At 41.9% G+C, this 16,384-nt stretch overlaps 1 protein-coding gene across 1 annotated transcript; it reads left to right on the top strand.

Moving 5' to 3' along the window:
- The first annotated feature begins 59 nt into the window (after positions 1-59).
- Positions 60-10,092, top strand: LOC144456546 (uncharacterized). Its single transcript, XM_078151767.1, has 2 exons — positions 60-84; positions 4,923-10,092. Exons 1-2 carry the CDS (start codon positions 60-62, stop codon positions 5,498-5,500), a joined length of 603 nt encoding a protein of 200 aa, XP_078007893.1. The 3' UTR covers positions 5,501-10,092.
- Positions 10,093-16,384: the final 6,292 nt, after the last annotated feature.

The following is a 16,384-nucleotide window of genomic DNA, read 5'->3' as shown; positions in this document are numbered from 1 at the left end:
TTCTCTCTGCCTCTCTGTCTCTGTTTCCCACTTTGTTCTTTCCTTCTCTTGTGGTCTAAATGCGCACATTGGCTGGTCACGGAGGCACGTTGTGTTCATTCCCAAGGAAACCACACCTGGCACCTCGTGGATGGAGGCTCTTTCTGCCTTTGATAGTCAATCCCAGTAGACACAGTCTGATTTAAAGATTTTCCTTGTGCCTTTCACATAGTGCTTTTCTATGTACAAATGTGCTTCCTCATTTAAGTTACTTTTATTTACTCTACCTATAATTTGTTTCTTTGATAGCAAACCTTACTTGAGACATGATTTAAAATGAAGCTAATGTTTTGCCATAGTCAGTGACTTTTCATTGAAAGCTTTTCAGACCTTAAGATATAGCTGTGCCCTCAGATTTGAGAGTCAAAGGGGATAAGCTAAGGTGAGGAATTGGCAAAGGAGAGAGAGTCATGGTCCCAGGGGAAAGAAGGATCTTGCTTTTTCTTTCACCTAACACATAAACTACTATGGGCATTGGAAAGGTTCATGAAAAGAACAGCAGATCTCATTTCAACACAGGTGTAAGAGTGCCTAATTTACTGAAGGAGTAAAACAATAAAACCCAACAAGATCAGAAACCACAGTATGATTATATTTCCCTGGTGGAGTATTAAACTTAGGAATCACAGGAATCCAATACAATTCCCAAGCAGGCAAGTGTGGCTTCCTTCAGCTATGGCTGGGGACCTCGACCTGCTGTAGGAGGCTCTGCTTCCTTTGCTGAAGATGGAAGAACCAGAGATACCAATACCATGGGGAGAATCAGCGGTTCCAGAGTGACCCTACCTTTATTAACTCTGCTGGGGGGGTGCACTGCACCAGCAGGGCAGTTACCCCTCTATTGGACGGACACTTTGAAGGGATTTGGGGTCTTCCTGCCCTTTGTTTTGGGTTGTAGCAGCTCCACCACAGCTTCTATCCCAGTAGAACATCACCATTTAGGAAAGGCTGAGCATAGAGTCATGAACTAATGAACCTAGAGGTCAGTTGCCCTAAGAAGAGTGGATAGAAAGCAGAGTGTCGCGGGCCTTCCCAACCCCAAGGTTGCACCCCCAGAACTTGTACAAGAAATCAACACTGGGTCCTCTCTCTTTTTTCATGCTTAGAAATTAAAAAGTGCTTTAAAATTCTAAGGACACTTATAGCTACCTGTTGTGTTTTTCTTTCTTTTCCCAGTCCCTGAGAAATGATACAAGAAAAGTATCAGTCTGTGAAGCAGCAGGGACTAGTCCTGTTAAAAAAGAATGGGACTGAGGCAGGATGAAATGAAAGCCCTGGAAGTCGTAAGTTTCTCACTTCCAGTGTAGCCAAACCTACTTCTCTCCTAACCCATGGCAATAAAAAAGTAAACAAGCAAATTAATAAATGAATAAATAAGTGAATGGATAGGTAAATAAGTAAGAAATAGAAAACAATTAAAAAACCAAAAGGAAAACATCAATACTCTCGAGTTCTCCTGCAATTTTCTATTTGTGCTTTGTTTACCAATGCTGACATGGAGCCCAAATTCTGCCTGCCTTAAACCTTGGTCTTGGCTTCTGTTGCCAAGACTACTGAGGTGGGTCCAGGAACATGGCAAAGCCTTATATTTTCAGGAGGCAACTTCAAAGAATAGCATTTTAATAAATAGTTTTAGATTTGGAGAAAGGAGAGGAATTTTTCATTGTTTCTAATGACACAAATAGCAAGTGCTTTAGCTTCATTTAAAACAGGAGTTCTTCATGTGGAATCTGTGGACTTTTTAAAAAACATATTTTGGAAACTGGATTTTAATATAGTTGTTTTCCTCTGCAAGCTTCTGTATTTTATTTTATACAGCTAAAAGCATTTTTCTGAGATGAGGTCCATAGGTTTCACCAGAGTACAGAAGGGCTCCATGATGCAAAAAAAAAAAAAGTTGAGAACCTTTGATTTAAAGGCTCTTGCTGAGTTTAAACATTAAATAAAACCTTTCCCCAAATTGAGCCATGGTAGAATTCTGACTCTGATTAAATTTCATGTTGGTTTAGAAAGAAATTGAAACAGAAACAAGATCATTTTTCTCTCCTTCAACCCTCTGTTGTTATCAGGCCTACTTAGGTGATTTCTGTGTAAAAAGCTGTGCCTTATCCATTAGCAGTAGTTTGGAATTGGAAAGGGTCGGTAAACAATGGGAGAAGCCACCGCTCTCAAGCTTCTCTGTCCGTGGTGACCAGGCAGGGGTGTCTGCCGAGGTCTGCCTCTCTCTCACAAGAAGCATTCTGCTGCTGCCCCTGGCTGGCTTTTGTCTCATGCCTTCTCCCTGAGCTGGAGGGCCTCCCCACTGCCCCAGGGACTACCGGGCAGCCAGGTAGCCCATTCCCAAGCAACACCGAATTGCTTCTTCCTCTCCCTGTAAAACCTCCCTTTTGCAGGGTGATACTTGCAAGTTTCAACCTGATTAGGTGAGGTCACCTTGCTTTCTGAGCACATACCTTTGAAGAGAGTTAAGGGCTAAGTAGAATCAAGAAGAATTTAACTTCAGGGCAAAAGCCACAGGATGGGCTGGCTGCATCCAGGACCTTCCTTCCTCTTGCACCCCACCCACCACACCCCAATCCCCAACTTGTCAGGGTTCTACTCTAAGACTTTACTGGTCAGAACCCTATCTGGATGACAAAACATTGTTGTTTTTACCCCTGGGCAGGAGCCTACACAATAAGAGTAAATTGTCAGCCACAGAAGGGGAAGGGCACATGGTACTGTTTCCAGAAGCTCGAGAGTCAATTGAGCATCCACCCAAGTCATCAGCCAGATGGCACCCTGCCACCCTGCAATCACAGAATTGACTCAGCACCTACTGTATACCAGGCACCGTGCCAGGCCCTGAATACAAAGATGACTAAGTTGCAGTCCCCACCCTCAAGAAGAACTTAATGAGAATAATTTGCACAGGTAGAAGACAGGCCAAGATGAATGCTGTAAGCTTACTCAATTGATAGGGTGTCTTCAGTCAACTTCAAAGAGGTCAACTGGTGTCCACAAAGCTTTTGAATATAAATCTAAGAAAAGGAGACCCCCTGAACCTACAGTTGCTTGATATAAAGAGGGACTCTAAAGGAAGAAGGAGGTATTAAAAGAATATTCAGTCAGAACAAATGAATGAATGAATGAAAAGAATTTATTAAGCCCTTACTATATGCCAGTCACTGTTCTAAGTGCAGTGAACACAAATACAAAAGGGAGACAGTTCTGCCCTCAAGGAGCTTACATTCAAAAAAGGAAGCAGCACATGTGGAGGAGGGGTATACGATGAAGGGTCATCCATGTCAAACCCATTCTCCATGGGTGCTTGCCAAGGCTCTGTGCTGGGCCCCCTAATCTCCTCTTCTATACTATCTCATTTGGCAAGCTCATCTGCACCCATGGACTCAGTTATCCTCACTATGTGTGGAGGTCCCAGATCTGTATAGCCATCCCTGCTCTCTTCTGAGCCCAGGTCATGTATCCCCACCTGCCTTTTGAAAATCTCAAGCTAGATGTCCCGTAGATACCTCAAACTCACCATGTGTGGAACAGAATTCACGATCTTTCCCTAAAACTTCCCCCTTTCTGAACTTCCCTATTACTGTTGAGAGCACCATTATCCACCCAGACCTGGAACCTTGGTGTCTCCTTCAACTCCTCCTTCTCACTCATCATGACTCTTTGTCTTTCTCCTCCTCCACGCCCCCTTCTCTCCACTCATTTAGCCACAGCACTTGTTCAGTCTTTCATCACCTCTCACCTGGACTACTTCAGGAGCCTTCTCACTGGTCTTAAAGTTTTTCCCCTCTCCAATCCATCCTCTACTCAATTTGCCAATGCAATTTTTCTGAAATTTGACCATGTCACTCCCTCTGCTCCATGAGCTGCCAGTGGCTTCCTGTCACCTTTGAGATAAAATAGAAAATTCTCTTTTTGACTTTTCAAGGAGGCCTCTTCCAGTCTTCTTACACCTCACTGCCTTCCACAAACTCCACAATGCAGCCACCCTGGCCTCCTGGTGATTCCTGCCACACAACTCTCCATCCCCTGTTCCCGTTCTTTTGCCCTAGCTGTCCTCTCAGCTCCACCCTTTAGTTTCTGACACTTCCTTCTCCTCACATCCCACACCTATAAGAATTTTTTCCCAGTCTCTCCACCCCCAGATGCTAATGCATTCCCATTTCCGATTGCCTTCCATTAACTCTGGATATATATCTAGATAGATATATCTGATATATCTAATTATTTACGTATTTATCTTTCCCAATAAAATGTATGCTCTGCAAATACAGGCATATATCTACATGTTCCCCAAATATTCCCCTTATAAAGATGAAGAAGGAAGAAGGCCTGCATAGGTAAAACGACCAGCCCATACTACATACAGCAAGTAACAGAACTGATGTTCAAAGCCAGATCCTCTGACTCCAAATCCATGGCTACACTTCATCTTTGATTTTGACCTTGGGCAGGTCTCTCATTACCCTCAAGACCTCAGTTTTTTCATCTGTGAAACTGGGATAATAGTGCCTGTATATATATATATATATATATATATATATATATATATATATATAAGCTGATATTAGGGCTGTGGTAAGGATCAAGGGAGAGAAGGTATGTAAAGTCTTACTATGCCATAAGAAAGCACTACATAAATGTCCGCTATTACTGTGGCTAGAAAGTATCCTAACTTGGAAGTCAGGGGACCAGGGTTTGAGGCCAGCTCTATCCCTAATTAGCTGTGTGATTTGTCACTTTTCTAGGCTTGTCTCCTCATGTAAAAAGAATATATTGAATTAGGTGAACCAGAGGGCCCTCCCAGCCCTAACATGCTATAATTTTAATATTTCTTTTATTTATTTATTTATTTATTGTGTCTCCATTTGCTATCCTAGGTGAGACAGGCTCTGATGTGCCATTGACAGGATATTCTTCTCCGAGAGAAAAACTGCCTTCCTGGAAACCTGACCAAGCCAACCCCACTTCGGGTCCCCCTGAGAAGCCCCTGCTTCTCCTCCCAGCCTGTCTCCAAAGGCCATGGACACAGAACTATTCTTCCCTCAACAATAGAGGAGTCAGTACTCTGCCGCCTGCCTCAGAATACACAAAGCCTTATGATGGAAAGCCCCCTGAGACCAGCCCTACAAACAACTCTAGTCAGAATAATCCCCTTCCTATGAACCCTGGCTATGGTCCTGAGACCAAGGCGGAGTCAGCGAACCCCAAGCAAGATCCACCTGCAGGGCTGAAAGAAGAGCTGGGGGGCCCTGCCCCCAAGGCCCTCCAGGAGAAGAGAACCCTGCTGAACATGCATGCACACTTGAGGTCAGCAGCAGCGAGGCGCGTTCAGAGCCGGAGGTCATTCCACAGGCCCAAACCTCTACGCTACCCCAAGCTGCAGAAACTTGCTTCCCTCCCTCAGTCTTGTCACATCCTCCCACATTCTCTGGAACAAGAGGAGACACAGCTGTGATCCAAGAGAGAGCAGGAAAAAAACAGTCATTGGACATAGAAAAAGAGAGGGGGAGCAGGGACTGAATCTGGGAAAATTAGAGCTCTCCATTGAAAAAAGGGGAAAAAATGAAACTCTCAGGTTCACAGGTATGTCTGTTTGTCCTGCAGGGGCACTTCTAGCTAGCGTCTTTCCCTTTCCTCATTAGCATGAGAGGGAACACAGGAGTCTTCAGGTTCAACACTTCATCGGCATCACTTGCCTGGGGCTCAGATTCAGTCCTGACTCCCCAGGAGCCTGTATAATATGCCCTCTGCAGGGACTGGAGAACGGAGGAGCATCACAAGATTGGGGGCACAGTCATGAACTCCCAAATCACTGCCATCTTCAGCTGTGGTTGCTGTAGTTGAACTGTGTCGGGTGCTGCCCATGGGGCATCCCTGCCCACTGGGCTCATAAATAAAATCCAGCCAATGGAGAAGGGTGCAGAGAGGGGAACGTCACAGGGGGGAAAGTAGGAATATGGTAGGGAGAGGTATCACCTTAGCTTTAGGTACAAAACAAAGATAAAGCTGCTGTCTTCAAACAACTACTTAGCTTTTCTTTGGGATCTCAGGTCTCCTCTGGACGAGATGGATCAGTGCCTTTTCCTCCAAGGGAAACTCTTCAGACATTTTCCTACTTCTGACTGTTTTGTGTCATTGAATCCTTGAAAAACTCACTTCACTTGGGGAATTTGATTCCTCATTATATAAGTGATTTCTCTCAGTGATGCTGAGATTGAGCAATAGAGAATGACTTGATGATGAAACAGTCATGGTCCTCACAGCTAATTCTTGATCCATCTGGTTGGACCATCCAAAAGTCAGACTCAGAGAGAGATGCAATTAGCCTCACCTGGGAAACTCTTCCATGAACAGATTCCTCCTCTGCAGTCTTTGCACATAGTTGATTCCTCTGCTGTAATGAACAAGTCAGAAAAAAAAGAGGTTGAGTTGGACCTTTGGTGTTGGTATTTGTGGAATTTAGCTAATATTCAATGAATAGTCAGATACAAATTTGATTTTTGTTTTCATTTAAATAGTAATAGTTCTCACATCTTTCCTGTCCCTTTCATCAGAAAGCTCACTTAGCTGAATCTGAGTGATTATCATTTATTGACCAACTTTGTGACCACACATGTTCCCATTTGCTGTATATTTTCTTAATCTTTTTGCACAACTCAATTAGTCTTATTTCCTCTATCCCTTTGTGTTGCTTTATTCAAGTGCCACAATTCGATGACTCAGGAAGCAAAAACTCTCAAGTACTGTGGATAGAGAAGTTGAATATTAGTATAGATGTTTATAGCTTTTCAAGATCTGAAGTCTAGCTACTTTGGGGATAGAGAATCATAACTGTAGTTTATGCCCCATCATGTCTTCTCAACTGAGCAAGAGCGGCCTTAGCCAGATCCTCCCTAGTAAATTAATTCTTTCAGACCCCAAAGCAAGGAGCCATTACAACATATGGTTGTTAATCCCCTTGTTTTCCAAAAGAGTGATTATTGTCAAGCTTTCTTGCCCAACAGCTAAACTTTTTAGAAGGATTGGCCCTGAGGTACCAATCTTCTCACCTGATCTTCCATGTTGGACTTCTCAGGTGCGCCCATCACTCCTGGAATGAGCTACCAGATGAGTAGGTGAGACTGGGCTCACAGGACTTTTCCAGAGTGCACTGGGGTTCCTTGGGTACGATGCATGTTCCCCCCTCCCCAACAAACTGTTGTATATTTCATTTGCTTCAACATAGCACATTTTGACTTAATTATGTATCTTCATCTTTTGACATCAAAGTTTCCCATATTAGTCAACTCAAGTTCAACATTGGCTCAAGCACAGGATAGAGTCTCTAGGCCTCAAGGAAATCATAGTTCAACACTGTTTTGCCACTGTGCATACTTAGGCAGGTCCTTTGACCTCCATATCTTGTTTTCTACCAATAAAGTAGAAATAAAACCTTCTGTCTCCTCACCTCCTGGTAGCACATAAAAGTGAATGATTAGACCAAACAACTTTGATAGTTTCAGATATTGCATAATAACTGTCTGAAAGTCTGCCTGCTACTGCCCCAAACCACAAGTAAGGGGTCTAGTTTTATCTTACCAATGCTTTAAGCTACCTGTCCCCTCTTCCCCTTGATGAAGTATTCCTATTTAGAATGCAACAATAAAAAGAAAGCCTAGTTATATTTCTGCAAGGGATCACTGAACACCCCTTATGACTACTACTATTAGGACTAAGGTGGAAGGCCTGACTGCTTCAAGGATTTCGGCTTTCGTCAGGGTCTGGGGAAGCACTTTTTAAGGAGCAGTTCACCTGCCTGAGCTCACTGGTTTAAGACACCACCAGAATAAAGTCAAATGGCTTGTTAGCTCAAGCCATGGGAAGGATAGTCCTGACCAGTGGAGGGGTGGGAGGGAGAGAAGACCACTGTGACTAACAATATATGCCTACCAACACAATGGTACCCAACTATAGAATGGCCCTAGGTATGTTCTGGATACCATTTCTCTCCTGTTCTCATGGTGCTAATACTGCTGGTTACAAACCTTATTTTAAAACTTTTAAAATCAAGTCTTTTAACACATAATGTTCAGTAACCAATTTGACTGAATGACTTTTTTCTCTTCCAACAAATTGACCGATTTTTATACTGATTTGACTGATTAGATGAGTTATTTTTGCTGTGTAGCTGCCATAATCATTTTTCCATGTCTTTTTGAAAAGTGGAAACAACCAGATAGTAAAGTCTATCTACTTTTTGCCAAAGGGAGGCTGGACCATATCAGGAGACCTGCAGGGTAATCATTCTATAGCAATTCAGAAATTTGCACTAAAACCCTTGGCTGAACCTCTCCTTTCTCCTCCCTCCACACCCCTATGACCCATGAACAAGGAGAGTCGTTAAGACAACTTAAGTGAAAATAGCCCCACCTCATCTTCAGGACATGATTTCAGGAAAGGCAGAAAGGGATCTCAGAATAGCTGTGATGATTCTTCAACTCTGGATGACTCCTGAAAGGGACTGGGAGGGTTGCTCACCTTTAAGAAAACATTAACCTTCTCTGGGTTAACATTTTGTATTGGGTGGCCCCAAAGTATCCCTGATGAAAGGAGGAAGAGCAGGGACCAGAGAGGAAGAGTGGGATCAGTGTGACAAAAGAACTCCCATGCTCTCCACGTAGCAAAGAGAAAAGGAACATTGACCAGCTTGTACACTTAGGAAATGTATAGCACGTCTCTGCTGTTGAACGTCTTTTGAACACCAAGTCATAAATGGCGCCTTGGTTCACATCTGAGTCAAGCAGAATTCAAGCTGCGTTGTTCAAGCTTCTGTTTTGGGGAGAGATAACAAGAGGTAGACTATAATAATTTTAAAATGTTTTTATAGACATGATATAAGCAACCAGTACTCTCAAACCTTTTGATCAGGAAAACGAAATTGACTGCTGATCACCATTGTTTTCTGATTTGTGATTATCTTTTACCAGCATATGCTCTCAGAACAGTTAAAGCAAAGAAAACGCTTTGAATAATTTATATTTAGCATAGTGTACACCAGTCACAGATTACCCCTACACACATTTATTCCAAATTTAAAAAAAGGAGTTGCCCTGAAGGTTGGCTCTTTGCTAATACAGCAGATATCTTATACAATTCTGTCACTGGAGGACAGGACTGACACCCGCTTATAGGTATATAACTGTCTTGTTTTTTTCCTTTTAATATATGGAGTTGTTTCGATTCAGGGGACCCATGTTGACTTATCATATATCCCAATGCGTAATGAAAAGTGGTAATTATAGTGGGAAATCTCTTCTAGTGATCTTTCATTCTTTTCAATGGTTCTCATATTTCCCAGCCATCTTTTCAGTCAGCATGATGGCAACAGTGCAAAAATCAAACTACACATATGGAACTTAAAATGCCCTATTGAAAGCAAGTCTGGTGTTCTTGACTACCATAACGATCCTGTTAGGTTAACCATTTCCTTAATCAGACTTGTTGAGCAGCAATGGACCAGCTGGTTGGCTCTTTGCATAATTAGACCAGAAAATGGCTGTTTCTATGTTGTCGATAAATACAGTCTCCCAGTCTGGCAATAAATATCCTGGGCACTCTGAGAGCAGCACTGTTTCAGGCTGTTCAGGTGTCATCTAAAGAATCATCACTCCTGTGCACTGAAAAGTCTCCTAATCACCTGAAAGAGTTAATCTGTCTTCCAAAGTGCCTACTTAATTGCCTGGCTGCAACCTATGTGCTGGAAGGCTCAAGCTGACATAGCCCTTGTCCAGATGATCTAAAAACAAAGCGACCGCTTTTTAAAAAAATGCATCATAGCACAGACAATCAGATATTTTCAACTCTCTGTGCAAACAAGTTGGACTGCAGCACAGTCTACCCAAACATTTTCAGCACAATCAGCTGTTAAGACAGGAAAACAATCTCTTTGGCTGTCCAGTCCCAACCATACACTACTGCTTCTGGATGTTGGTGTGCCGAGCTCAGCCGTGACTTGAGAACACATTTGTCTATTGTTTCATTCATTCATTCAATACCTATTTACTTGAACCTTTTGTTTTTGTTATTATTGTGTGTGTGGTTTGTCCTTTAGTAGCCAGGCAGATATTTTTTTATCTGTGCTTGTGTAAAATACAGGGCTACCCGACAACTGCGTAGGGAATAGAATTTCCAAATAAGAATATTTTCTGTTGAACAAGGAGACCTCATTTCATGGAAGGTGTGATATTTCTCTTTTTACATTTCACATTCTCAAGAATGAATTCAGTAGGTTTTTAGTATATTTACACAGTGTTATGAATCTTATTACTGTAGATATATTTGATAAATAGCACATTCTCACCATTTTTATCATTACTGTAAAACGGAATGTAAAAAAAATCTTATGAATGTATATTCCTTAGGAAAAAATGTGTTATGTAATTTTTATTAGGGAAGAATTTAAATGTCTTATTTATTTAATACATACCTTTAGCCTACTTCATTGTACAAAGATAAAGTTCATAAATATAAGTAATCATTGGTTCTTGGTTCTGGATACTTTGTACCCAGTTTAATTTTGTTAACAATGTTCAGTATGCTGTGATATCGATCTACTATGGTGAAAAGAACAAGGGGAAGAATTTTCTTGGTATTGAAATGGAAGCTGAGTTGTGAGTTGTTAAGCTGGTTGTATGGAATGTTAATTTGCAAAGGTATGATCAAATTGGAACTTTGTGTGATCTTAATCACGAATAATTACGTGCCTTAATGAGCCTTTTTCCAGATGCCTTTGGGAGGATTGGCAGGTAATTCCTACATAAGGATAGGGCTTCATTTCCATTACATGCTGTAATATTGCTTGATCAATTCTATGAAATATATTTTCAAATCACCTTGTGTTGAAAACTTTGTCTATAAATTATGATTTTGATGGAATCACATTTTTGTCATCTCAGATATACAGAAATATATAAATATATATATATATATATATATATATATGTGCAACCACCTCTCAGACATTAAAATTAATTTATTGAAAGTTGCATTTATTTCCTTCCCCTTTTTTAAAGACTTGTTCTTTGTAGCAAATGTGTGGTAAAAAGGTGTGGTTGGGAATGTCTGCTTTGCTCTTCCCTGCCATGACCACAAGACCAAAGATATGGCCTTTCAGACACAGAGAAGAAGAAATCTCCTTAATAGGCTGTGCAGGGGTATAGACAGACAATGAAACTGTGAACTGAGAACTTGAAATTGTGCACAAGAGAAGACGCAGGCCCCTCTGACCTAGGGGAAGCCTCCTCAAGATTACTCTGAGTGGGTCTCATGGGGCCTGCTCCCTTGGACAGGTGAATAAAGCACAAGGGTCACAGAAGTCCCCTTCTCCTGGCAGGGTGGGAATAGGAAGACTTAGCAAGAGTGTGGCCGCTGATTTATTCTGGAAAAGGTTTCTTCCCATTTGGTTTCTAGGAGGTGGGAAGATAAAAATGCAGCTAGGACTGGTTCTAGGCAAACTTTTTTAATTTGGGGGCTACTCCCACTCCTTTTCTCCTATCTTCCTCCTCCCTTCCTCAGCAACTACACTCCTAGAACCAGAATTAGAGCTAGAAGGAACATTAGAGATCATCTAGCCTAACGCCTCATTTTGCAAAGGAGGAAACTGACTTGCCCAACATCGCACAGCAAATGAGAGGCAACTGTGGAACCTGAACCCAGGCCTTCTAACACCTGTGCTTCCTGTCTAACGCTAGGCTTCCTCCCTAGCCCTGGGCTCAGAATGCTCACGAGATCGTCAGGCTGCCCAAAAAACTCTCCCACAGTATAGCATGCTGTTAATAGTCAATAAGAATTTATTAAGCACCTGCTTTATGCCACACACTGTGCTAAGTGCTGGGCATGCAAAGAAAGGTAAAAGAAGCTAATAGAAGAGATATGCAAACAACTACATACAAAAAAGACATAGACCAGGTAGCTCAGAGGTAATCACAGAGGGAAGTGCTAAAATTGAGGAGGGTCAGGAAAGGTTTCCTGTATACATGGGATGTTAGCTGGGGCTTAAAGAAAGCTCAGGAAGGCAGGAGATGGAAATGAAGAAGGAGGGATTCCAGGTATAGAGGATAACCAGTCAAAACTCACAGAGACAAGAGATGGAGTGTCTTGTTCAGAGAACAGCATGGTGGCCACTGTAATTGGGTCACAAGAGGGTATGGTGGGAAATAGGATGTAAGAAGCCTGGAAAAGTAGGAGAAGGACAAGTTATGAAGGGCTTTAGATAACAGGAGGTTTTGTATTTGATCTTGCAGGTGATAAGGAGCCACTGGAGTTTATTGAATGGGGAGGGGAAGTATGTGACATGGTCAGACCTGTGCTTTAGGAAAACAGATGGATTTGACAGCTGAGTGGAGAATGTAGTAGAGGGGGGAGAGATGGAAAGCAGTAGGCTATCGAAATAGTCTATTACAGTAGTTCAGGTGTAAGATGATGTGGGCCCATAACAAGGTAGTGGGTGGAATGTCAAAGGAGAGAAGAGGGCATAAACAAGAGGTATTATTTAGGTAAAAATGACTAGACCTGATCATTGATTGGCTATGGGGAGAGAACAAGGGGTTATGGATGACACTTGGGTTGTGAACCTAGATGACTGGGAGAATGGTAATACCCTCTACCATAATAGGGAAGTTAGGCAAAGGGGAGGATCTGGGGGGAAAGATGATGAGTTCAGCTGTGAACATGCCAATGTGAGATGTCTGCAGGACGTGCAGTTAAAGGTGTCCAAAGAGCAACCGAAGATAAGACCAGAGGTCAGAGAGAGGATAGAAATAAAGTAGATTTGAGAAATATCAACATAGTGAAGATAAATGAATGCATGATAGCTGGTGAGATTACAAAGAAAAGCTATAAACTTTAAAGAAAAAGTTAGTTAAATTACAAAAGGAATGCATTAGAACTACACAGGACAGCTCTCTGTCCCTGAACAGGCAGTGGCTCTCATAGCTCCATGAGTTTGCTTGCAATGCCTAGAATGCCCTCCCTTCCCATCTCTACCTGTTGAATTCCTATTTATCCATTAAAAGTCTTCATCCTCTTCTTCTTTCTCCATGAATCTTTTCCTTGATCAAGAAGGTCATGATGAAAAACAACCTTCCGCTCAGACCTCACACAGTATTTTCTTTTATGAGTCTCCAGCATTCTCATTATGCAATATTATGTATGACAGTTATCTGCATGTCTTATTCCATTATTAAAGTATAAGATCATTACAGATGATGTCTCATCTAAGCTTTGCATCTTACCTAGCACTTCACACATTAGACAGCACCACGTAAACAGTAGTTGTTTAAAAATCGTTTGTCACTGGGCACAGTAAAGGTCTGCAATCCCTGCACCTTAACATTCTTAGAAGGCTAAGGATAGTAGATTGCTTGAGTTCTGAGTTGAGATAGGACTAAAGCCAATGTAGTGTCTGCACTAATTCTGGTAAACCCCTGGAGCAGGGAATCTGCCAGCCTAAGGAGGAGCAAACAGGTCCCGGATTGGAAACAAAGTAGCTAAGTCAGTTAATAAACATGTATTAAGCACCTACTATGTACCTGGAAGTGTGCAAAGTGCTGGGGATATAAAGAAATCCAAAAGATAGTCCCTGTTCTCAAAGAGCTCGCAGTACCATGGATTGCCCAACATGCAAAAATTTATGGCACTAGAATTAAGACGGATCAGGAAAGGCTTCCTATAGACAGTGAGATTTCAGCTGCGACTTGAATGAAAAATGAGGAGTGAGAACATTCTGGGCAAGAGGACAGCCAGTGAAAATAACTAAAAACAGGAGATGGAATGTCTTGATCAAAGAACAGAAAGGAGGCCAGTGATGCTGGATGAAGTGGTAAGGGTGGGGATGGCATGACATGAGAAAGGAAAGGTGGCGGGAGGAACAAGTTATGAAGGGCTTTGAATGCCAGTCATTCAGTGAGTGGATAAACATTTATTAAGCATCCACTATGTCCAGGCACTGTGCTAAGTGCTGGGGATACAAATGCAAATAAAAACAAAGATAGTCCCTACCCTCAGGGAGCTTAGACTCTAATGAGGGGAAGACAACACACACACAAAAAAAATAAAGCTGAAAGGGGGAGGAAAGGTACTTGCCATGGGATCAGGATGGAGAGGTCCAAAGAAGTTTAAAAACAGAATGGGAAGAAGACTATGCTAGGCCCCCTCCTTAAATAGAGGCCCTAGAGTCCATGTCTCTGCCCTCCTTTCAGAGGGTCCTAATGAGTTGTGAGTACCAGACAGATCAATCTTGCAGGATAATGAGATTGCCCAGTGATGAGTTTCCTGGGAAAGGAAGGCATGATGGAGAGGTCCAAAGAAGTCCAAAGGGTCAAGGTCAGACCTATGCTTTTGGAAGATCATTTTGATAGCCGAGTAGAGAATGGACTGGAGTGGGGAGAGACTAACGATCAAATCTTTCAATGCCAATCAGCAGTGGAACAGGCCCACAGTTGGCCGCTGCACTTCCAGGCTCAAAAATAAAAAACAACAAAAAAGTATTCCTCATCCTTGGTTGTTGCTATTGTTATGTGTAGGGCTCAGAGGGCTTCAAACATAGTGGGTCAAGTTTTCAGAAATAATTGTCATGATCAAACTGGAGCATCATAACACAGATAGAAAGTGAGCCATTTGAGGGCAAGGATTGCTTCATATTTTGTCTTCCTATCTCCAATACCTACCTCCAATGCCTGATACACAGTAGGTACTGCATAAATGCTTCATTGATTGATTTCTATCATCTTCTATTGTGTCCACACCCATTTTAGAATCAGACTATTTATTTAGCACTAACTATAGCTCCAGACTTCAATAAGGCCCTTTTTTAAATACTTCATTTTGACAAGAAAGCAAGTGTGGTATAATGGAGAGAGCACTGGTCTTATGATCAAAAAGCTTGAGTTCAAATCTTTATTTCGACATTGGTCCCTACCCTCTCTGTGATGCCGTCTCAGCTATAAAATGGAGCTGGCAGGAAGGTTTATAGTATTCATACCATTCACTTAGAATAAGATCATAGGCTTTAGAGCTGGAAGAAAACTAGAGATTTTAATGAATGAAGAAACCGAGACTATAAGTAATGGAGTTCGCTAGTAAGTAGCTGAGCCAGGATCTGAACTCAGATCTTCTGCCTCCAAATCCAGTGCTCTTTAGACAATCAAACCAGAGGATCAAGGAATTTTTTTTTTCCAAAATGCAGTGATAACACTTGAGGGCAGAGATGCTACAGAAAAGGACAGCCTTCAGGTGCTGGAGAGAGATGGGAGACAAAAACAGAGACAGAGAAAGAGAAGAAAGAAAATAGAAAGATAGACAGACAGAAAGGGGGGGAAGAAAGAGAGAAGGAGGGAGGGAAGGAGGGAGGGAGGGAGGGGGAGAGAGAGAGAGAGAGAGAGAAGAGAGAGAGAGAGAGAGAGAGAGAGAGAGAGAGAGAGAGAGAGAGAGAACGAGAACAGGATTCCATGGAAGCTGGTCCCTGATGATGCTTGACATCAGCAAAGAATATTAACTCAAGAGTCAGCAATCTCTTTTACCTTTAAATGCCACCATAAGGCTAAGCAGTGCTTAAACATGCCAATCTTAATCTTAATTCATACTCTAAGAAAAGGAAGAGGAAGAAGAAAAGGAATAAAAGAAAAAGAAGAAGGGGAAGGAGAAGACAAGAGAAAGAAGGATCACAAAGTTGCAGGCCTGGAAGGGACATAAGAAGTCAAGTTTAACCTAAATCTGAATAGGAGACAAAGACTTAACTCATTTTTAGAACAAAGAACAGAACTGGGTAGGTGGCATCATGGGATTGAAGATAAGACATAGCTGAGCCTTGGGGAACAAGAGGATTGGTTGGAAGTTGAAAATGAGGGCTAGCAATGGCCTCCTCCTTACCCCCTGTGACTAAGGAAAGTTCATTGTTTGAGCCAACCTGCAAGGTCAAAAGATATTAAGCCAACCTTCTTTGGATAGCAAACTAGACACCCTTGAAGGATAGTTTGGTGGGGTAAAGATACTAGATTAGACTCTCTGGTGTCTATCTGCTTTTCTCAAGGATAACTGATTTTTTTGAGGCAGGGATAGAACAGTGATTAGTAGGAGAACTGAGTTTCTAAGCTTAACTCCTGATAGACCAGCTGAATTTCTGAACTAAGTTCAGAGGTAAAAAACCATAACTTAGGCAGTTATAGGACAAAATCAGTTAATTGTAAATAGGATCAATTAAAAATGATACAGAATCAATTTTAATCTTCTCAGAGAAACTTTCTACTTTCCAAAGCAGTCCATTTCACTTTTGGACAGGCTAGGTTTTAGAAAGGCTTTCCTT

Source organism: Phascolarctos cinereus, unplaced genomic scaffold, assembly GCF_003287225.1.
Source record: "Phascolarctos cinereus isolate Bilbo 61053 unplaced genomic scaffold, phaCin_HiC Scaffold_4;HRSCAF=312, whole genome shotgun sequence".
Taxonomy (NCBI): Eukaryota; Metazoa; Chordata; class Mammalia; order Diprotodontia; family Phascolarctidae; genus Phascolarctos; species Phascolarctos cinereus.
The sequence above is the reverse complement of the archived record's forward strand: the minus strand, read 5'-3'. Positions and strand labels throughout refer to the sequence as shown.

What these genes read in the sequence shown, in the direction of transcription:
- LOC144456546 (XM_078151767.1), top strand. Translation starts at nt 60, where the DNA reads ATGCGCACATTGGCTGGTCACGGAG. An exon ending in CACATTGGCTGGTCACGGAG is followed by an intron (nt 85 to 4,922) that starts GCACGTTGTGTT and finishes TTGCTATCCTAG; the next exon opens with GTGAGACAGGCTCTGATGTG.